Source organism: Lepidochelys kempii, chromosome 6, assembly GCF_965140285.1.
Source record: "Lepidochelys kempii isolate rLepKem1 chromosome 6, rLepKem1.hap1, whole genome shotgun sequence".
NCBI lineage: Eukaryota > Metazoa > Chordata > Testudines > Cheloniidae > Lepidochelys > Lepidochelys kempii.
The window spans coordinates 123,542,374-123,565,993 of record NC_136385.1 but is presented as its reverse complement, the minus strand read 5'-3'; the positions used below and the strand labels follow the sequence as shown (position 1 = coordinate 123,565,993).

Sequence of the window (23,620 nt, the reverse complement as noted above, 5' to 3'; positions counted from 1 at the left end):
TTTAACCAATTGGAGACAGCATAATTACACACACATACACATACCTCCTCTTAAACATTCACTTGGCTGCCAGCTTGTTAAAAGCCAATGTTCCAAGAGTGAACGTTAGAAAAGTAGTACTTTTAACTCATTACATGAACATAAAAAAGCATATTTGTATTTTTGATAGTACTGTTATTATATTCAGAAACTCCTGGAAATATTTTCCTAAATTACATGCTATAAAAGCTATAAACTCCGAAATGTATAAAAATTATAGCTCCCCCATCCCAACCCAAAATTTATTTTTAAAGTAAACTTCATGGTAATAACAGTCTCTTATATAAAAGGTTTGTGTTATGTTTTTTATTTTGTTGTTTAAAATTGGGAAGGGAAGGCCCACACTATCAATAAATTTGATCGGTAAAATTACTTTTATTGATTTTTTTAATAAAAGGGATTTATAAAATTGCATATAAAGATAAGAATATGGAAATGGAATGGAATGAAAAAGGCATGTGGAGGGAATATCTTTTATTGAGTGTTTACATGTCTAAGTATTCACCTATTTTTACCTCATCATTATTTTAATAGACATAATAGAGCATATTGCACAGAACTTATGCATGGAAAACACCACAGTTAAAGTAAAGTACATTTTATATAATTTTAAAATATAACTCAAAACAAGAAATTTACAACAAGACATTTTGAAGCACTTCTGTAATTTGTAGTCTTAAAATGATGCCTAGTGGTTTTGTTTAATGTTCTGAAGTGTATACAAATTGACACTTTTTGTGCAAAGATTTTATATTGGTTAGTAAAACCACAGTCCTAAAATTGTTGGCTTTAAGTTACAGAGATAACAGAGAGGTATAATTTGAATTCACATCAGAGCTTTCTAAAAATGGCAACAGTACAAGCATGTGCCTCCTCAGGTATCCAGAACTCTTTGTGATTCTGCCATGGCCAAGGAATAGAGCTATACATTTGGACAAAGCTGCCACAGTTTCCCAGGATGCTTTGGAGGAAAACCTGGCATACTTTATTTCTCTTGTTTACCAATATAATACTCTGCTCAATATAAAATAAAGGGGAAAAATCAATATTGACTGAGCCTTAGAAGTTTAAAAAATTTGGCAGAGAATAGCTGTAATTGAGAGACAAAGTAGATTTTAGGAAAACCTACTCTGAAGAAGGGAGAGAAAGTTCTGCAGAAAATATGCGAGGCCTGCAGAGTAGAACTAAGAGTGCTACAGATGATCCGCACAGTGATGATGAGTGGAACTTAGGACATTGAAACAGTGCAGTTCATACCTGGTTTCCACAGCTCTCTGGCTCTAAAACGTCTCCACTTACTACAGAAGTTTCAACGGTTAGAAAATATTACCCCAAATATTTCATCATCCCCATTACTTCACTTTAGCTACTGTACCCAACATGGATCCATCTCAGAGGCACCTTGAGTAAGTTCCTATTGTTTAAACACACATACAATAATAGTTAACTCCAGCACTAAAATTATATCGGGGGAAGAGAAGTTTCTGCACCTTCAACTATTTTATGTTGCTCAGGTATTGAAGGTCATGTCCTAAAGTTAAACTAAGTTTCAGCTTTGGATTTTGGCTAGATTTAATACAAATTCTTCCCATCTACAGATGAATGTGTGGGCTGTACCTCATCCCTTCACTTCTGTTACAATCTCAATTTCTTTATGTACAGAAGGAAAAACAGAAACAAGTTTCTATTATTGTAAACTGACAACAAGCATCTTCACCTCACAGTAATGAAATCTAAAACAAGGCAGTTGCATTCATTTAGGAACATATTTAAAATTAAAAGTGCCATTGATCAGACAGATAATAAACAGAGTGCCGTGAGTTCATACGAAGTTGATACATTCCAGTGGGCTCCAACAACAACAACCCCGCTCCAATTTAGCTCAGCTTAAAGTTCTATACAATGAATAAATTACATCTTTCTTGGGATAGTGTTTCTGTTACTCCTACATCTCAGAGAAATTCAAAGCTAATTAATTAAAGTAAGAAATTGTACAGCATGGGATAACATTTTGAAAGAATGAAATGATTTAGAAACACCAATCAGCAAAGATAATTTGATTATGATTAGCTGTGCGGAAGTTTAAGTCGTTAAAACTGATTAATTTTTTTACACAGTTTTATTCTATGTAATCCATTACCTACTCTATGCTCTGTAGTTAAAGTCTAACAAATGGTATCAGATAATTCAAGACTGAGGACTAAAATACTTTCGGTTTATCACTTGCCTTCCTTCACCAACATTCTTCCAATGGAAAATTAGTGGCAAGTAGTTTTGCAGAAATTCATATCTGGGGGAACTGTAGTTTAAGGAATCCGAATTAAGGATTATATCTGCTCACATTCTTCAAATAAATTCTGGTTTAAATATGGCTGCTGTTTTGTTCTGAACAGTCACTGTCCCACAGAAATTACAACTGCTGTTTAATAAGAAATTATTCCCTGTGCTTTCTAACACCCCCGGCCTGAACACAGTACAACGTGTTTGTGTGCACTCTCAGCTGAAGTGGCGAGCAAGGCGAGCAGATCTATAATCAGCTCGCAGCTGAACAAAGGAGTGAAGGATGTTCTTGTCCAGATTAGCAAGTTGCTCTCCAGAGCAGACCTGCTTTAAGTTATCTGGTGCTACAACCAAAAGATTGCAGAGCGCATGGAGGGTGTCAAAAAGCTGTAACACCAATGGAATCTGTTTGAAAGAGAAAAAAAACAGTAAAAATCCTCAAAGTGTAAGTCTTATAATGAAATAGCTGCTGCAAAGTTCATCTAGAATGTCAGTGCTATTTTCCACACAGGAGACTCATTTGTGTGTTCCGTAAAAAACAGACTAAAGCAATTTTTAAAAGCCAGATTTAATTTTTTAAAATGTATATGAATTTGAGTACTTTTGTTTTAGATGTGAGATGTGACCATTCAGAGAATGTTTGAAAATTGTTCAAAAAACCCCAAAACAAAACAAAAAAACCTGTAACAAACCACCACTACCCCTCACCAGTATTATAGTTACACTACTTATGACTGAGGTGGCATTTTTATAATACCCAGTTACATGCAATTATAGCTTTATGGAAGACGCTACATGCTTATTTCTCATTTTTGGTAAAGTTCAGTTTTATTTTTGTTATCCCACCATGAAAAAATAGTTTGCACAAAGAATTTTTCATATTTTTTGTGTGCTCTAAAATGACATGACCTTGATTTATTACAGCTTCAAAATTGTCATGAACTTAACTTTCATTAAGGACAAGTGCTTCTGCTATTTGAAGGAGCTTGGTTTGGAAATAAAAATGAGTCAGCTTCATAACGCTTTAAAAGCATATAACAAAATGAATTATATGGAGATGGCTGGGAGCTTCTGTTCGGTCTCATAAACACAAGAATTAGCGGGTGTTCAGTTAAATTAAATATGGCATATTCAAATCCAGGAGGAGGAAGTACTTTCATACAACATGTAAGTAAACTGAGGAACTAATTGCCACAGGAAGTTGTGGCCAAAAAGTTAGCACAATTCAAATACGGATGGGACATTTAGGATAAAAAGAATATCCAGAGTTATAATAGTTGACAGTAATAAATTTTGCAAGAGACTAATTCTCAGATGTTTGTAGTCTTAAATCTCTAACTAAAAGGAATTAGGAGGACACCTAATATGCGGGGCTGATTATATTACATCTGTCTAATGCAGGGTTTCTTGCACCTGCCTCTGAAGCTTCTGGTACTGGCTACTGTTGAAGACAGAATACTGGACTAGATGGACCACAGGTCTTACCTTGTCTGGTAGCGCGCACATTCCTAACTTATTTCAATATGCAATCCTACATACACATGAAAACACTCAGTGTATTTTTGAATTACATTGAAAATAATGCATGTTGGTGTGTAGCAGGCATTTGCTACTCCCTGTTGAAATACCCACAACGACCTTGACCTGCTCCACCTTAAGGTGTCTAACAAAAAAAGCAGCCAGTCTGAACCAACAAGAACTGTCTAGAGGCCATTCAAGGTCAGCTGCTTGCAGCACCAATAAGGATTAGTTCTCCAGCAGCTAGAAGGGCTGGAAGCAGGCAGAAGCCAATCAAGGCCCAGCAGGCAAGATAAAATGGGCTGACTGCTTCTTCCAAGGGCCAGTTCTGGTTGGCTGGGACAGGGAGGAAGATTTCTCCTGCTTTAACCCAAAAGGCCTGGCCTGGTCAGGGACCTAACTCTGACTACACCATTTGGTTAAGCCAGCAAAGGACTTATGTTTTGGAATTTTAAATCCCAGGTGGCTATTATGATTTATAAAATCAGGGCAAGCTTGCTTTGTGAGATGCTCAACTGACTCAGGTAAGCTCATGACACAAGGCAAGTGAATTTAGGAGACAGATATGAAGACTATTCAGAAAAGACGGTCTTGCTGGCATAATTTATTAAATGATTAAAGCTGCTGCCATGGTACAAGGGCAATCTAAAGTCTAAAATGTATGGTAGGTTGTGAATAGAAGGCAAAAGATGTGAAATGTGGCTATATGAAGGATGACATTTTTCAACAAAAATATTGTTTCACTATCCAGGCATTTGATATATGCCTCTATAACACCATATATATTAAGTATGCATACACTAACCTTAAAGTCTTTGGCACACTTCCTGTATTCAGCCACATCACAAATTGCTAACATGCCTCCCATGCAACTGTAGGAATATTGCTGTAGATGTTCATAAATAAGTCGATGAAAACGAACTCCAAGCTCCATCAAAACTGTGTCCACATTCTTACCATCCATAGACTTTCTAATCTTTTCCACTTGCTTTCTGACATAGCCACATACTTTGACACAGGCCTATAAAAGGATTGCTTGTAAGTTAACTGATTAGAGAGAAGTTTCCCCTCTTAAAAAACATTTGGAAAGCAGAGTCTCAGATTAATCACAAGCAACGTATAGAGCACTGGCTCACACATAATGGTCTGTGGATCAGCAGCTGACCACTTGCTGCTGGCATTCCTCATTTTTCAGGAGAAAAATTGCATTGAAAGACATCCATAAATACATTAATATGCCCTAATATTACTTTTCTGTGTAAGAAATTGTTGCCATTATCACTGGGAAGACCTGCAAATGGGAAGGCAGATCCATAACAAACTCTCTATTAAGTTTTGGTCCATGTTAATTTAGGTGGTATTTTGGGGAAGGGGGAAGTTTGTGTTTGTACAGCACCTAGTCCAGTCTGACTGGGGCTGTTTGACACTATGATTATACAACAAAACTGAGAATACTCCCACCAAGTTTAGGATCCACATTGTGAAGGCGTTTGAGAATCCTTGGCATAGAGTGAAACAAGCCTGAATGTTAACCAGATGTATGTGTAATTGGGCGTACACTATCAAAATGCCAATACTGGTCAAATTATCTTCAAAATGCTACTGTTTATTACTGACAAATCTCTATTTGTTTACTCACATTAGTATATTGAATCAAAACACTGTTTTCATCTTCTGGTTTAAAATCTGTCTTCTTTTGTTCTGCAGCCAAGATGTGCTTCATCTGTCCAATCATACAATTCAATGTCCTTTAAAAGTTAAAATATAAGACGTGTGTTTTAAAATAAAAGTTTTCATTTACTTGGTTTTAACATTTAAAAATTCTGAAGTTATCCCACATAAAATATAAGCAATTAGTGCACAGTGAAGTAGAAATCCCCCATGATCCACCACTTCTACAAATTCATGAACATTAAATGAGTTTCACCATTTAATAAAAAAAAGACGTTCACGGTAAAATGAACTGCAAAGACCAAAAATATTTTTGAAGCTGCTGTGCAATACAATTTTACTACACAAGACAAGTCTGGTTTTCTGAAGGTGGTAGGTGCATGAGAGACAGATAGAGAAGCCTTTGAGAAGTCTCTGCTCCAAAGTTCTCTTTATCCTGGAGTGCAATACAGTATGTGCTGATTTTAAAAGGAGACACATTAATTGAAATATAACCCATTTAAAGCCAGTTCTTCAGAATAGCCAGGCACTCTTCTTTGCTGGGGAAACCAGAAAGACTCTGAAGTGGACTTTCTAGACCTAGTTCAGTAACTTTATAAATAATAATACACGGTTCAAGCGAAACAGCATCACAGAACACTTGCAACAAGAAAGAATCTTTCCATTCACCAGTGCTGGTCACTTGTCTTGAAATATCCAGTGCAATTTTATTTGCATCACATTTCTTCTCTTCCCCCTAGCAGTTATCCTTCCTGAACATTATCTAAAAGTCAGAAATGTTTATTTTACAGTGAATCCCAAAGCTGATCCAGGCAGTGCTTGAAGAGCAAGCAGCTGCAACACATGGAGCTCATTCTCCCAAGTGACTCTCCCTGGAACACTCATTTTTGCAGAACAGATTCTCTCACTGTTTTCTAGGGACTGTAATCAGCAAAAATGAAGCTACATAGCTTGGCCTATGAAAGCTCCACACAATTTGAGGGAGGGGAAAATATACCTAATCCCAAAACAAGGAATCAAATTAATTATTTTCCATGCCTATGAAACTCAGCCTCCCATTCTGGCTGTACTTCACTTTACAACCTTGCCCCAGTCAATAACAGAAATCAGAGTCACATCCCCCTGCTCTTCCAATTCCCATTTTTAATATACATGAATGTAAGGCAATCTATTATGGATATGTAGAACAGCAATGCTAGTTCATTATGATGGCCCAGGGACTAAAATCATTTCAGCTAATCATTACAGGGGAAGAAACATCATTGTGAATACTCTTCAAGGGTCTGCTATCAGACATTGTCAGATTCTGGATAACATTGAAACCAACAGTGCCTGGGAATCTACCTTTATTTGTTACCAGACAGTGCCCAAGTCCAGCGTGATCTATTCTTGGGGCTCTTTCTGGTATTTTGGTGCTCATGTAGACAAAATGGTGTGCAAGTAACCACATTTTTATATAAGTGATTTGTCTCAAAATTGGTCTCTCTTTTACAGAACCACCACAAACATGTAGTTGTCTGCAACACATAGGGGCTTGTGAAAATCCCATCCTAGGTGACTTGGGAACACAGTGCCATTGACTTCCAACTGGACTTGTGCTCCTCCATCACTTTGGCACTTTTGAAAATCCCCCCACAGTCTTTAGAGATTATTTATTGTACACAGAACTTAATCATTTACTACGACACTGAGGGCTCAGGCAAACCTGTCTAGGTTTGAATCCGTGGCTCCAGAGAGTCTAAGTATTTCAGACTTGATGTTTAAACCATTAAGGCATTTCCAGCAGCAGAGGCTAAAATCTCCATTGTTATCCGTGTACTTTCTCCCATTTTTCCTTTCCTTCCATCGCCATAGCAAATATTTTTACCAAACCACCCCTCAATTCCTTTGCAATTTACATACTTTGAGACTCTTGCTCACCATGCAGAAGGTAACAGAGCTAGGATACAAGGATCAATGCTTGTTTTCTCTTCTACAGTTCTGTTATTTTCCCTTTGAGATGGAGTGGACACCTAATAAGTAATGCTTATATGGCACTTTTCAAGGCATCACAGACATTAATTTTCAATTCCCCCGGGGGTGTATTATTTATATCATGAAGGGGAAACTGAGGCATGGATCTTAAGTGACTGGTCAAAGCTCAAACAACAAATCATTTGGCGATATGGGAATAATACAAATCTCCTTGGTACAAGTAAACATATAGATACTCTGTAAGTAGAGTACTTACGTTGTGGCTCTGCTCCCTAACATTAAGCATTACCTCTTTCTTGTCTTTTTCAACTGCAAAATGACAATAATACTTGCATTTATAGTGCTTTTTCCATCCATAAAAATCACACCATTTTATATAGGAGGTAACTGATGGACAGAGATTAAATGAATCACTCTGTCTCAGAGCAAGTCAATGTCAAACCCAGAATACACTCAATTCTCTTGACTCCCAAGATATACATTACACCACGGTCCAACTCAAGCAAGCCACTTAATCTCTTTCAGTCTGTCACACATACTGCTCTTTAAATACTTTAACATTTCAAGTTTCAACATTCTGTATGTGAGCTTTTCCCCCGCAGCCCAAAACAGGAAGTGTTTTGGGTTTTTTTTTGTTTGTTTGTTTGTTTTTTAGAGAGACGGAGGAAAATTGTGAATTATCTCATTCCCTCAACACAAAAGTGGATGAAGGATTTTGCTTACTCTTCCCAAAAGAATTAGTCTCAGGTCAAAAATCAAGCATGGAAAAATTTCAGCCTCCCAAAATTAGTTTTTTCTTGACAAAAGTTCAGTGTGATCATTGATTTTCTGTCTGGATTTCAAAGAAAATAAATTCTGTGGTTCTAAATGATTACTTCCCAGCAGGAAAAACATGCTAAGGCAAAACTTTTATGTTAAAAATGGTAAGTAGAGCAGTGATTGATGGGAAGTTTAAAACTTCACTTGCCTATCAATGCCCACGTCCAGTTTCATCTCCATTTGTTCTATTATATCCTTTTTCTTCTGAAGGCATTCAGATAACTTAGGAGAAGAGCTATAAAATAGTAGGGAAAAAATCATAACATAGTCAAACATAATGCAAATCAAATCCATTTGCTTTGGTTGCTAGCGAGAACAGGAGTACTTCAGGATTCCCCACCCATCCTCTCCCAGAAAGTCCCAGACTGGATGCAGTTCTGTCTTTGTAATCAAGGACTGATGGATGGAGCTACTTCAAAAGCCAGAGACCCCACAACTGTATTTGCTGACCCAGAGGTGGGCGACACTCTTCTGTAGTTCAGAGGGAGTTGCCCCTGGACTGAGCACTCTGCTTCCATTTTGCTGCCAGTCCCCAGTGGACCAAAGAGTGAGCCAAGACTGCTGTGCATGCCAACACACTGCACATCAGCATAATAGACTAAAAGATTCATCTTCCAAATTTACTGATTACAAGTCAGATTTAAACAAACACTGTACTTTCCACAACTTCCATCATCAATAACTTGAAATTATTCTTAATCCAAATTTTTTTAATAAAAATATTGAACTGTATTAATAGTAACACAAATGAAATTCATAATTTCTAGCAATGATGACCATACATATTCACAGAAGAAATGCAAAATAGAACACCTGACATACCTGATTAATGGCATCAGATGATCATTAAACTGCTTGTCAAACAAGTGGAAAATAGTATTGGCCTGGTGTACAACATCCAGGAAATAAAGGTTTGCACTTTTAGAGTCAGGAGAAGGAATGCCTAAAGTGAAAACATTTATTTAGGATCATAAAAAAAGAAAATGCATGTAATCTGTATCACTATCCTAAGGATAAGGGTAAATTTTTCAAAAGTACTTAAGTGAAAATCAATGGGATGTAGGCTCCTAAGAACTTTGAAAATGGGAGTTAAGCATCTAAGAGCACGTCTACACTAGAAACATAAGTTGACCTATGTTAGGGTGACGTGCAAACACTGCAGTGGTGCATGTCCTCACCATGAGCGCTTCCACCGACTTAAGAGGGGCAGTGTGGAGGACTGAGAGCCTGGGCTTTAAGTTCTACATGTTGTTCCCCCTGGGGGCCGGACTGCGCCTCTGGCTCTCAGTTCCCTGCCGCTGGGCAGCACCAGGGCTCCCTGTGGGGAGCCAGGTGGGCGCAAGGAACCTGGGCAGCAGCTGGACTGGGAGCCAGAGGGCAGCCAGGCTCTGAGTGGGACATGTGCAGCCCAGCTGGGACTGAGGAGCCTGGGAACAGCTGGGCTCTAGCTGGAGCCCCTCCACCCACCCCAACTTTCTTGTCAATTTCATGGCTCCATGCTGGAATGACAGCCAACAGCCGAGTCAAGTAATGCAGTGTCTACACAGATACTGAGTCAACCGTCAACCTAATTATACCAACATAAACTCTACGCCTCTTGCGGAGGTAGAGTTATGATGTTGGTGTAATAGGGCACTTATATCGGTGGGAGCAAGGCTGTAGTGTGTACACTGACATAATTAAGGCAGCTTATGCTGCCTTATGTTGACCTAATTCTGTAATGTAGACCAAGCCTAAGTCAAGAGATTTTTTCATAATTACCCTAAAAGCCTATATACAATATTCCTTGTATGCAGATAGGGTAACTTCAATGGACTCCCGCTAATATTAACAGGAATTCTGCCCATCAATGAAAGGCAGCAAATTGTACTAAAGACTTATAACTATGTAACCATATCTATCATATGAAACAGGAAAAAAAAACCTTACTTTGATAAGTTTCCCTAAAATATTAAAATATACACACACAAAAGAGGTTTTTTTAAAAAAGTAAATACAATGAGAAAAGTCTTTCTATATAAGAAATGTTCCTCTATACAACATATACATGTAAAAACACAAACACACTAAATAAACATACTATATAAAAACCTTATTCTCTTTTTATGGAGAAGGTAAAAGAAGTAGGAAGGGAATGATCATACTCAGATTCTTATGATGCAGGAAATAAAGCCTCCAGATATTTCTGAATAATCACTGTCTTTCAATCTGTACTGATTTCCCATATGTAAGGTATGCTTCAGAAGCTTATACTTTGGCTTCTAAATAAATGAGATAAATTAATTCCCTTAATCAACACACCTTGCATAACACTAACTTGCACAGATCTCAAGCCCAATCACTGAAGAGTATGAAGTGCTCTGAATGCATTGACCAATGAAATTAGAAACATTAATATATGCTATTTTATAATGAAATACCACACATTTAAGAAAACAAAGACAGAATTATGCTTACCAGCAAGTCCAGTTTCCAAGGCATAATCAATGTGCTCAATACACAAAAACTCCACAAGCATAGAAAAAATTCTGAATGCATTCTTCGGTAAATCAGAATGATCAGAGAGCTTTAAAAAGAACAACAAATATTTTGATACTTTGTGTTAGAACTTGGTGTCTACACTTGGAAGTTTATTTGAATTAGAGTACAATGTGAATTTAAAGCATACAAGGTATTTCAGAATAACTCCATATGTGGACACACTTATTCCAGAACAACAACGTGACCACACACAGAGCTGTTCCCAAATAACTTCATGGGTAGACAATCCTATGTACACGCTTTTTAAAAATATATAAATAGTGATCGAAGACTTAGAATTACATAGCACTTTCAAAATAATAAAACAGATCCTCAGACATTATAGTTCCATTGAAGTCAATAAAGTTTTTACATTGGCTGAGGATCTGCCCCTATATATCAATATATAATATAGGACTATAGACATTCATCACATGTTGAAATTTTCATACATACATTTGAGTAGGCAGGTATGCTCAGATTTTTAGAGCTGCATGTTTGAATAACTGATACACACTTATTATGACCATATGCAGTGTCAGGGTAACAGTGCACATCTAACTCGTCTTTTGCATGGTCAGTTACCAAGCGCACAAATACAATTCCAGTAACTGCATGGTGTGAGTACATTTTTATATGCACATAATTTTAAAATCTCATCCTAGATATAAATCTGATGCTCTGCCTTTTCTTTTTCATAAAACAAGCAAGCAAGCAACACTATTTGGGCTTTTAGAACTTAAAAAAGGTGGCTCTTAAAGTTGTCTGAACATCAACTGGACTTTGGTCCTTTGTAGTTAAAAATATCTGCAAAAGTAAGATACCACCTCTTCCTGCAGCCCCTATGGACCTGGAATGGTGAACCGCGGCCTGTGGGAGCTGCGATCGGCTGAATCTGCGGACGCTGCAGGTAAACAAACCCTCCCAGCAGCTTTCCCTGAGGGGCCGCGTGCCAAAAGTTGCCGACCCCTGCTATAGACCTTTGCAGCACAGGAGACCTGGACCGCTGGCATTTGGAGTTAAACGTATGCTTAGTTTAGGTGTACAAAAAAAACAAAAATAAAAACGACACATTCTTAATTCTTCAAATGCATTCCTTTGAAGTTACTAATTTTGAATATTCTTTACCTTTAGAAGTTTTTATTTTATGTCTCCCTGATAAATTGTGCTTTAAAGTTTCTAGTTTCATCTGTTTTAGTTATGAAAGTGCAACATTCATTCATGCATGCAGAAATACCTGAATGTATTTTACTCTAACTTTACAAACAAATCAGTCTTGGGCTGAGACCAAACTTGAAAAATTTCATCCGAAAAGGAATTTGTTTGGGGGGGGGGGGAAATTATGCACAACTGAAAAGGAAGGTTAGAACAGAAGTTAGAACAGAGCTATAACTACAGCAGTTTTTACCAATGACCACTATAATGATAAAATGACTAATTTGTCTATGCATCATGCTGTCCCTTTGACATTCTCAATGTTATCTGGCTGTTATCTGAATATTAACCAGGGTTGTATCTATTTCTGCTATAATCATGGTTACACTGTATCCTCTCAATATCTAATATATTAAAAGCTATTTAACACACAGACGGTTCAGCAAAATATTTTAAGTTCCATTTTGTTAATTTTAAGGATAATTCTTATAAATAGATGTGTGTATTTACAAAAAATGGTTTTGGCTTCTCTTTAAGTTAAATTTTGTAATTAAACTTTAAATAAGTTAAAGTTTGTAATTAAATCTAAGGTTTTTATTAAACCTTTAAAGCACTACACCCACACAGCCAATAAGCCACAGAAAAACCTATGATTTATATCAATAGTAAAAATTCTATTTTGTATTAGGCACAAACATTTGAAAACAGTAAAGGATTAAAAGAAGGTGAACAATGCAACAGTAAAGATTATTCCCCTCAGTCTCTCAACGGTAGTATTAATTAATAATGGAAGATTGATACATGTGACAGTTGAATGTTTGGAGGGAAATTATCTACTATTTTATTTTATCTAAATTAATTTTATTTTTGTCACAGAGTTTAAAACAAGAAGTTACATTTGTACAACATATCAAAGCTGTTATACTAAATGCTAATCAATTCTAAGGACTGATTTAGAAACAAAAACAACATTAACAGCTATTTTTATTCCAATTGGTTATAAATAGTGTTTTTAAAACAAATGGTCAGAAGTTTCCTGTAACTCACTTTTGTTAAAAAACAAGAAGTCTATAAACAATGTCTGGCGTTACCTTACCATGACCCTGATTTTAAAAAGGTAATTAATTTAATTAAATAAGACCCAAGTCCTTGCCTCTGCACAAAGTCCCCTCACCACCTATTAGACTTCATCTAATGGTAAAACAAGATGTGATCTTTGCATTGAGGGTGTAAACAGTTGCTTCTTCTAGCTCAATTTTGGTTTTGTGTGCCATTCAAATTATATCTATTTATAGCAGTCACAGAAAGCAGACTTACTCTATGACATCTCTCAAAAGCTTGCTTGGTTTCTTGCAAAAGGTTAACCACCACCTCTTGGGAGAGAAAGGTTTCTCCATGGGTATCAATACTTGGGCCCAATGGCAAGTTTGTACGTTGTCTTATTCTCTCTTTGAGATCTTGAATACTAGAATACAATACACCAGAGGGAAATCTCACTGAGTGGAAATTTTAAATGTTCAAGTTTAACAATACATTGGGAATATTATAGTAGTTAACATGGTAAACAGAAGCATAAAATATAACTTAATAGGTGCACATCTCTATTTTGAGTAAAAACAAATAAATAAAACCTTGCGAAGCGGTCAAGAAAAACTTACCAGAGCTGACAAAAACCTATTGACTTTACCAAACACGTTAGTATGCACAACCCACTCCTCAAATCCCACCACCACGACCACACCCACACTACTCTGCTATGCCCCTCCACACCCTAGGGACTAGATACTCCCCACTGCATGACACAAGTAATTCCCAGTGAGTTCAATGGTGTATATTTATATCCTGTTGTGGGAGTTTAGAGCCTCCCCCCACCCCGAGACTCACACTTAACACACACCTCTAAGACACTCACAACTCCCATTGGACTCTCTTTCCACACTAGTTTTTCTGTCTCTTATACACCCCAATGCACCTGACAATCATACCACTCCAACATTCACTCAATAAGCAGCCCTGGCTCAGTCTCACATGCCCAGACTCCCCTCCATGCACACTCCCCCCAATTCTACCAGCACTCCAGTCATCTCAGTCTGTTTGTTTTCTCCCCTGCAACATCAGATCTCTTCCTGCCACGTCATTATTTTTCTCTTCCTTCCCTTCCCCCAAATCAGTTTTCTTCTGTGACCCACCAAATCCAGTAAACCTCAACAGCAGCTCTTCAAAGATGCGGAAGCCTCAGCCTCTGTCCCCCAGCTAAGTTTCAAGCACCCTCCTGATGGCAGGCACCTCACCCCTCCTCCTAGCTGCTCCACTTGCTGTGCCACGGTAGAGCCCTGCGCGGATACAAAATTTGTATCCGCAGCCGATCGACAGTCTGTAAACATGGTCTGTGAATACAAAGGGGATGTCCGCAGATTTGCGGGGCTCTAGTCATAGGGATGTGTTATTTGAGAGCTGAGCTTAAGAGGACTGAAGTCATCGTTGGTCACCAGCGGGTGGCACTTTTGGTCATACAGACCACTTTGGAGATAAAATCCCTGCACACTGAGCCCTGAAGACAGGACTTGCGACCAGGAGGGGACACTTCCTGGGCACAGACTGGTAGCAGCCACAGGGTCGTCCATGATTAACCTGGCTACACCAGATCAGTAATAACCCTGTGGAGCTTTTAGATGCCTGAAATAAAGCCGTATAATGTGGCTATGCGCATTCGGTGCTACAGACCCTCACCATCTAAGCGTGTGGTTGTTGCTGAGGAGGAGAACCAAGAGTTCAGCTCTAGCCCTCTCTGCTGCTGGATTCTTTGAAGCATTTTATGGAACTTACTCTCTTCTCCTCCCTTTCTTATGTCTCAGCATGAAACTGCCAGAGCTGGGCAGAAGAATACAGGGCAAAACAGCAGGGCGACTCCAACTCCTGCTCCAGTCAGCAGGGATAAAAGAGGGAACAGACATGACCCAGGGGAGCGGGGAATTACAACTGCTGGTCTTCAATCCCCTTCCCTCTATGCACTCAGGAGAGAGGGAGGCTGAAGGATCCAGCAGGGCCTATTGGAGCTCTCCTTCAGACCAACAGTGTAACTACAGCAGCTGCATGGCAACTTAAATATTAGGTACATTCAGTTTGTTTTTGGAGCCATGAGGGCTAACAACTACAGAGAAAACTTAGATCATACAATTGGTCATACTCTCCCACAAAAGCTTTGTATTTGCCCCAGATGAGTGGGATTTTACAAGACTGTCTTAAAACATACACATTAAAAAATTCTGATTCCTTCATAAACAAAAGGAAAGAATGCATAACTGCTAACACACTTTCAGCTGTGCACAGAGTCTACATTTCAAAGATCCCACTTTGAGTCTGTCCAATTTGATCACCTAGGCTCAAATGTAAGGCTTCTTCACTATATATTTTGCAAAAAAATTCCGAAGCACCAGAAAAACTACTCCTATTCAACTTTTAGTGGTCAACTGTTGCACAGGTGGTAGTGTGATGCCAAGTTATTTCAGGGTGTGTCAGTCTTTAGCCTTATTACAGTAATAAGGCTCACACTAAGCCTGAGAAAGATATTAGATAAAAGTATTATATTTGGTGCAGAAAGGTCTGCTAGACACTAAGGCTTAAGTTTCAACTTACTTGATGAAGACATTAAGTTTAATTTCATGTGACTATATAATGGATTTATCTAGCATTTCCTTTGTATCCAGAGGAGCAAACCTTTTAGTATACGGTAATATAATGTGACAACACAAGTAATACAGAAAATAACGATTGTTTTGGAAGCCAGCTTTTATGCAGATGATCAATGTACAGTTTAAGTGATGTTCACTGTATTTTTGCCCTTTATTATATTTTCCCTCTTTAAAAAGAAACTCACCCTCCAGTGCCAATGGACCTCTTCTGGTGGTTTTTAGAATCATAATAGCGTTGCAGAATCATAGCGCTCCTACTTTTCAAATAACCAATTTCCACCTCAATGTAATTCTCCAAGTAGGAAATGAAAATGGATTTGATAAGCTTAGACAAGAAAGTCTGCTTATCAGTACCCAAGTTAAACTCCATCAATTTGCTTGAAAGATTAGTAGTTCTTTATGCAAAGGAAACAGAAAAAAAATGTTGCATTTGTATGAATTACAGTATTACATGTTTGCAACGCACCCAGCACAATGGGATCCCAATCCTGACTGGGATATCTGAGCCTTACCAAATTTAAATGACAAAAAACTCTGTATAATTTATGCACATATGTACTGCTATAAGAAAATGGCAGGCTGTGATTTTGTTGTGGAAACTGCATCTTTCAACACTCACCACAACTTGGCCCAGCCACCCCTCTCCATCATGACATGGTGGGAGTGATGGGGGACGTGGAGGAGGACAACAGTGGGGCCTGGGACCCGTGTGGATGAGGGCTGCACAATCCTGGGGGCTCGTCCCGCTTGCTGCCTCCCCCTGCACCAAGTGCTCCCACCTGCACTCAGCCTCACTAGCACTGGTGCTGCCAAGTTTTGCTTCTGCCCAGTGAAGTGGGCTGGGTCTGCTGACCAGTCGTATCTCCTGCGTGACCTCAAGGATTTTGCCTTCCTCAGCTGCCAGAATGCATTGGGGGACAGACTTGGGGAGGACCCAGTGAGTGGCGCCAGGCAGGAGCTTATGCTTCCCACAGGGTGCAGGGCTGGGAGGGGGAGGCCCAGCAGTGCCAACCACCCACAGTGTCTCTAGGGTTTCTGAGTTATGGCCAGCTCTAGGGTGCAAGGGCTTGGGCCCCCCTACCCCACCCTGGGGATTGGAGGAACAGGGGGGTTCTCCAGACCCTTGTGGAGGGTAAAGGGCCCTGCTTCCAACTCAACACCTAGTCAGTTACAAAGCAAGAGTTTAGGTCCTGTAACCCCAGCCACATACACACCTGCACCCCAAACCACAACTTCCACAAATTGTGGCCACAACTTTTGGACCCGCCAAAAGTCACAACTTTCTTACAGCTTTATACATATGGGAGAAGTGCAGTCAAATTGTCAATTACACTTTTCATATTACAAGAGTAGGGTGTTTATATACTTTGCTAAATAATAATGTCAGTCTCTGATTCCTTAAAAATCTAGACACTTTCTTTAAAAGTACAACAGCTGTTTTTGAAAAGGTCACACAATTTAAAAAGGAAAACTGTCAAGGCAGATGGGCAGCAAAATAGTTGTCCAATTTTTAGAGGAAGTTGGAATTTTCGTCCTTTCTTCCCACCTCTTAACAAGAAATGAACCTTTCACAAGATGCTACTGACACAACAAAATGTTGATAATCAAATTTATAGCTACCTTGTATACATCTCATAAAGATTCTTAAGATACTGTTCTGCATCTGACTTCCTGTGTTCTTCTAAATGATCCTTTACATTACTCTATAAAATGGAGGCATAATCTCAGTTAATAGAATAAGAAAAATCAACATTTCATATTATCTACAATAAATAAGGCTCCATGTTTGTCATGGAGGTCACGGAAGCCATGGATTCTGTAACTTTCTGTGACCTCCGTGACTTCTGCAGCAGTCTGGTCAGGCTGGCCAAGGAGCTCAGGCAGCCCTTAGGTCAGGTGCACCAACTGCTGCTGGGGAAGTCTCGGGCTCTCCCCATTTTCCCAGGAGTTTGGGGGCGGGGAGGAGTCAGGGCTTGGTATTGGGATATGGGGTATTGCTTACCTGGAGTGGGGGGCTCCCCAATCCTCAGCTCCCCTAGCTCCACATGCTACCTCTGCTGGCAACCAGGCACCGCCCCCACTAGCCATGGTTCCCAGGAAATGGGAGCTGCAGAACTGGGGCTTGGGGCAGAGCGGAAGCAGCAAGTGGAGCTAGGGTTGCCTCTTCCCAGGAGCTGGATAGAGAGCCTGTCCCAGCCTCACCAACCCTGCACCCCCCCCCCCTCCCCGAGCACCCGTGGCGCCCTCCTCCTTCTCCCCCTCCACCCCCCCCCCCAAGTTTTAGACAGGGGTATTTTTAGTAGAAGTCATGGACAGGTCATGGACAGTGATTTTTTGTTTACTGCCAGTGACCTGTCCCTGACTTTTACTAAAAATACCCCTGACTAAAACTTAGCCTTAACAATAAACCCTCAAGAATGTACTGCATCTTATATAACATAGTCATAAATATTTACTTTTTATCTCAATTTACAGATATCTTACATTTAATTCCAGGGTTTTAGTTCAACGTGTTTAGTTTAAGAAAACTAGTTTGGAAGTGCAAGACATCTGCTGTTTGAAATATCTTTGAACTGCTTATGCACAAGACCCAAGAAATAAGTGCCAAAGCATCTGATTTTCTAAGCAAAAAGACTGGAAGTGTACATGCATTCTTAGCACACAGACAGAGTAAATGAACAACTGATGAACAAGTGAATAATTTAGATCCACTTACATGCTCGTAAGTGAACAGATCACTCCTCCTTCAAGGAAAGCCCAAGAATTAAATCTAAGGAACCTTCAATTTTATGAGTAGGTTCTGCCAATACTGTTCTAGATAGGAAGAACAAGATCTTCCACACCTACAGGGAAGTGACTTTACACACGTGAGTAGTCATGCTGACTTTACTCACATGTATAAATATTTGCAGAATGAGGGACTGTCATTTTCAGCTACAGCAGGTTTTCATACATTAGCTATAGGACCCTATTCCTTGGCATAAATTATTCTGGCATATTCGATGCTAGCCTCACACTGGAAATCTGATTCCAAGAGTGAAAGGATTAAAGACATTTACTAAACATAAATGTTTCTTCTCCACAAATTTTGGATGTTGGGTCTGCAGAGATAGACTAAGTACGTGCATGACATTACCAGAATCATTAGTCAATATATCTATTTTTCCAGTTTATGTCTGCATATATTTGTATTTTATGTATTCTTGATTACATTGTGCTTACAGTACACAAACAGCTACTTTAATATTCTTAATTGATAGTTTAAGTTGTAATTTTTAAAAAAGAGCAATCAAATGTGATTTTTCCATGATTAAGGTTACTCAAAATATTACAAACAATATAGATTCTTTGGGATTTTGTTACAAGAAGTACTTAAGGAATTGTCTTACTCATTCTTAACAACAAACTTTAATATGCCATATTTAAAATACCTGAAGTTTGACTTCAAATATATTTTGAATAAGTTTGGCCAATACAGTCTCTGGACTACTAAAGATATCTCCAACTTGTTTGTTCACTCGCTGACAGAGGATGGCTGTATCTTCAAATATATCATTCCTCAAGTAAGGTCCCTAGAGATTAAAGGCACATTACAGTGTAATATTTCCAAACCAATAGATATCAACAATAGTAAAATGCATGCACAAATAATTGACCCTAAAATAAAGGTACATCTGGTTTTAAAAACGTTACCTCTTGACATTGTTTTATGTATACATCAACACAGTGGGAATAGCCCTATGGGATGGAAAAAACAACCCAGAATTAAAACATGTTGTTTTCTATGCTTACAGTATTGTGAAATATCATTACACAAAGACAATTAAATAAAGAAAATGCAGCAATTATGGAAAACGGTCTGCTTAGTTTTAACAGAAAATTTATCAAAAGGATGAACTTTCTCAGACCCGTTTTCTTCAGAAGTCTAGATCAGCTTCATTACTGTATTCTGGTACAGGTACCTAATGCATCATGTGCTTTTAGAGTTAAAAACTCAGTCTTTACCTTGAAGTGAAGTAAAACAGCTGCTACTTCTCGCATTCTGGAAATTTCCCCCCTTCTCTGTGCATTGGTAAACTCCTGAATCAATTGCAACTCTAAATCATGGTACTTACCTGAAAAGAAAAAATATTCATCAGGCTTTGCAAGGAAGTTTTTGACAAAAAAACGAAGACAGCTGAATGTTATCAATAAAAGCAGATTAAAGAACTAAGCAACGCAAGTTAAGATTGAGCAAAACTGGTTGAATGGGAGAGGAAACTTACTTGCTATTTTTGATTTTACTTCAGAAAACCTGTTAAATCAAAAACATACTATTAATCAAAACCCACATCAAAAAAAAATTCAAACGAGTATTAACATGTTAATTGAACACTTTTGCTGTCAATTGTAGTTAAGGGTTTAACAACATATGGAGCAGGAAGACAATGATGTTTCAAGCTTTATCTGTAAGAAATCCATAAAAAATTAGTATAGAATTTACAAGGAAATAAGTACACTCAAATTAGGTTGTTTTCAGCAAAATTTATCAAGTACTTTGAGGTGTATGTTCAAAGGTGATCCTAAATACACTCATCATGTCAAAAACTATTTTAAAAAATCAGCTGAGGCCAGGCACCACGAAAAAAACCCTGAAGTTACACAATAAAGTTATAGCTCTTCCAATGATTATTTAAAATGTTTGAATTGGATTTTACCTGTCAAAAGGTAATTCCTGTGCAATCAGATGCAACTTCTGAATAATATCAGCTGCCTCTTTAATCTGTTGGGGGAGGGAAGTCACAAGTTTACTAAAAAAAACAACCCTAAAAGTTATGGCCGTAGGACTTCTCTTTTTCTTCACAATTTCCCCCCTCCCCTCTTTTTAAAGTTGCTTGGTATCCACATGGAAAGTAATACCTGCTTCAGAACTCTCAGCATGTTTTTATTAGGTCAGATCAATCTTCATGTCCCTACTAGTCGCTCATACAACTTCATGTAAACACAAGCCTCTTTTTGTTATAGGGTCACAATAAAGCATCTTAAATCTCTAAAAACCACTAGCTTACGTGTCTAGTGCTACTGCAACGTTACAGTGTGCAAGGGATCAGAATTCAAGATTGAGCTCAATCTCCCACTTCTGAACTAGAAAGGTCAGAGCAATGCTGTGATGTTCTGCTAAACCCCAGGGTAAAGTGGCTTGTGACCATTCCAGCCAGGTCAGAAGCAGCACTAATAAGTCCCAAGTAAAGCTGCACCCTGACTTTTTTCAACTAGAAAGGGCAATCATGACATGATGCCTGGAGGATTACAGTAGAGCATGGCGAGAGTTTCTAAGATCATGCTAGGGGAGGGGAATGGGGAAGATATCACATACAAATTATTTCCTCTGAGGCAGAGGCTATGTTTCAGATGAAAGGGAGTTTAATCCTGGGGCTATAAAATAACATCTTATAACAAACACCCTTGTCAATATTTAGTTACAAAAATATCCCAAGTGCAGTTAAAGCAGTTTGCAAACTCCTATTTGCCCATAGACAGGAAAACTTTTGATTGGTGACTAAGATAATTTGTCTTTTCACTGTCAGTCATGATAAAGGGTGGCTGAACAGATTTTAGTGACAGCTTTGGCAGGTTAAGTTAAAATTATGAAAATACAAATCACAGCTTTTGCAATTTTAAACATTACAGCTGGATGTTACTGAAGCCCTTTAAAAGCTGAAGTTTGTGGATAGCCCCAAACAAAATGCCTCCATGATGGTTTTGGAAGCTCTATTCTTGCAGCCCTGGGAACTGGAGGGCACCTTGAGGGTGGGGGGTGTAAAGAAAATCCTAGCCACTGTGTTAAAACTGGGGCTGTCAAGTGATTAAAAAAAGTAATCGCAATTACTCTTTTTAATCGTGCTGTTAAACAATAATAGAATACCATTTATTTAAATATTTTTGGATGTTTTCTACATTTTCAAATATATTGATTTCAATTACAGAATGCACTGTGCTCACTTTATATTTATTTTTCGTTACAAATATTTGCACTGTAAAAAACAAAAGAAATAGTATTTTTCAGTACATCTAATACAAAGTACTGTAGTGCAATCTCTTTATCATGAAAGTTCAACTTACAAATGTAGAATTATGTACAAAAGAAACCTGAATTCAAAAATAAAACAAGGTAAAACTTTAGAGCCTACAAGTCCAATCAGTCCTACTTCTTGTTCAGCCAATTGCTCAGACAAACAAGTTTGTTTACATTTGCAGGAGATAATACTGCCTACTTCTTGTTCACAATGTCACCTGAAAGTGAGAACAGGCATTTGCATGGCACTGTTGTAGCTGGTGTTGCAAGATAGTTACGTGCCGGATGCACTAAAGATTCATATGTCCCTTCATTCTTCAACCACCATTCCAGAGGACATGCATCCATGCTGATGATGAGTTTATAATGATCCAAAGCAGTGCAGACCGACGCATGTTCATTTTCATCATCTGAGTCAGATGCCACCAGCAGAAGGTTGATTTCTTTTTTAGTGGCTTGGGTTCTGTAGTTTCCACATCAGAGTGTTGCTCTTAAGACTTCTGAAAGCATGCTCCAACCTCGTCCCTCTCAGATTTTGGAAGGCACTTCAGATTCTTAAACCTTGGGTCGAGAGCTGTAGCTATCTTTAGAAATTTCACATTGGCATCTTCTTTGCATTTTGTCAAATTTGCAGTGAAAATATTCTTAAAATGAACAACATGTGCTGGGTCATCCTCCAAGACTGCTATAACATGAAATATATGGCAGGATGCAGGTAAAACAGAGCAGGAGACATACAATTTTCCCCCAAGGAGTTCAGTCACAAATTTAATTAATGCATTTTTTTTAAACGAGTGTCATCAAAATGGAAGCATGTCCTCTAGAATGATGGCTGAAGCATGAAGAGGCATATGAATCTTTAGTGCACCTGGCTCAAATATCTTGCAATGCCAGCTACAACAGTGCCATGTGAACACCTGTTCTCACTTTCAGGTGACATTGTAAGTAAGAAGAGGGCAGCATTATCTCCCATAAATATAAACAAACTTGTTTGTCTTAGCGATTGGCTTAACAAGTAGGAGAACTGAGTTTACTTGTAGGCTCTAAAGAAGATGGTATGATGGGATAACATGATTTTGGCAATTAATTGATCTTTAAATATTCATGGTAAATAGGCTCAATGGCCTGTGATGGGATGTTAGATGGGGTGGGATCTGTGTTCCTATAGAGAATTCTTTGCTTGATAGCTGCTTTCTACTCCCTGAAAGGGGGTTCTAAAGAGGATGGATCTAGACTGTTCTCAGTGGTAGCTGATGACAAACAAGGAGTAATGGTCTCAAGTTGCAGTGGGGGAGGTTTAGGTTGGATATTAGGAAAAACTTTTTCACTAGGAGGGTGGTGAAACACTGGAATGCGTTGCCTAGGGAGGTGGTGGAATCTCCTTCCTTAGATATTTTTAAGGTCAGGCTTGACAAAGCCCTGGCTGGGATGATTTAGTTGGGGATTGGTCCTGCTTTGAGCAGGGGGTTGGACTAGATGACCTCCTGAGGTCCCTTCCAACCCTGATATTCTATGATTTGCTGGGTATCTGGCTGGTGAATCTTGCCCATATGCTCAGGGTTCAGCTGATCGCCATATTTGGGATCAGGAAGGAATTTTCCTCCAGGGCAGATTGGAAGAGGCCCTGGGGGTTTTTTGCCTTTCTCTGTAGCATAGGGCATGGGTCACTTGCTGGAGGATTCTCTACACCTTGAAGTCTTTAAACCATGATTTGAGGATTTCAATAGTTTAGACATAGGTGAGAGGTTTATCGCAGGAATGGGTGGGTAAGATTCTGTGGCCTGCATTGTCCAGGAGGTCAGACTAGGTGATCATAATGATCCTTTCTGACCTTAATATCTATGAATCTAACAAAAAAACCTACATTTATAAGTTGCACTTTCATGATAAAGAGATG

The 23,620-nt window shown here is 38.6% G+C and overlaps 1 protein-coding gene across 1 annotated transcript in view; it reads right to left on the bottom strand.

Moving 5' to 3' along the window:
• Positions 1 to 498: 498 nt before the first annotated feature.
• EXOC5 (exocyst complex component 5) overlaps positions 499 to 23,620 on the bottom strand; it is a 46,557-nt gene continuing 23,435 nt past the window's right edge. The window contains exons 5-18 of the mRNA XM_073350016.2: positions 20,366 to 20,430; positions 19,934 to 19,962; positions 19,674 to 19,783; positions 19,362 to 19,406; positions 19,100 to 19,240; positions 17,289 to 17,371; positions 15,854 to 16,063; positions 13,294 to 13,441; positions 10,759 to 10,867; positions 9,124 to 9,244; positions 8,450 to 8,536; positions 5,477 to 5,585; positions 4,643 to 4,858; positions 499 to 2,724 (exon numbers count right to left, since the gene is read on the bottom strand). Coding sequence (XP_073206117.2) covers positions 2,536 to 2,724; positions 4,643 to 4,858; positions 5,477 to 5,585; positions 8,450 to 8,536; positions 9,124 to 9,244; positions 10,759 to 10,867; positions 13,294 to 13,441; positions 15,854 to 16,063; positions 17,289 to 17,371; positions 19,100 to 19,240; positions 19,362 to 19,406; positions 19,674 to 19,783; positions 19,934 to 19,962; positions 20,366 to 20,430 — 1,662 coding nt within the window. The 3' untranslated portion in view covers positions 499 to 2,535. The remainder of the gene's footprint in view (positions 2,725 to 4,642; positions 4,859 to 5,476; positions 5,586 to 8,449; positions 8,537 to 9,123; positions 9,245 to 10,758; positions 10,868 to 13,293; positions 13,442 to 15,853; positions 16,064 to 17,288; positions 17,372 to 19,099; positions 19,241 to 19,361; positions 19,407 to 19,673; positions 19,784 to 19,933; positions 19,963 to 20,365; positions 20,431 to 23,620) is intronic.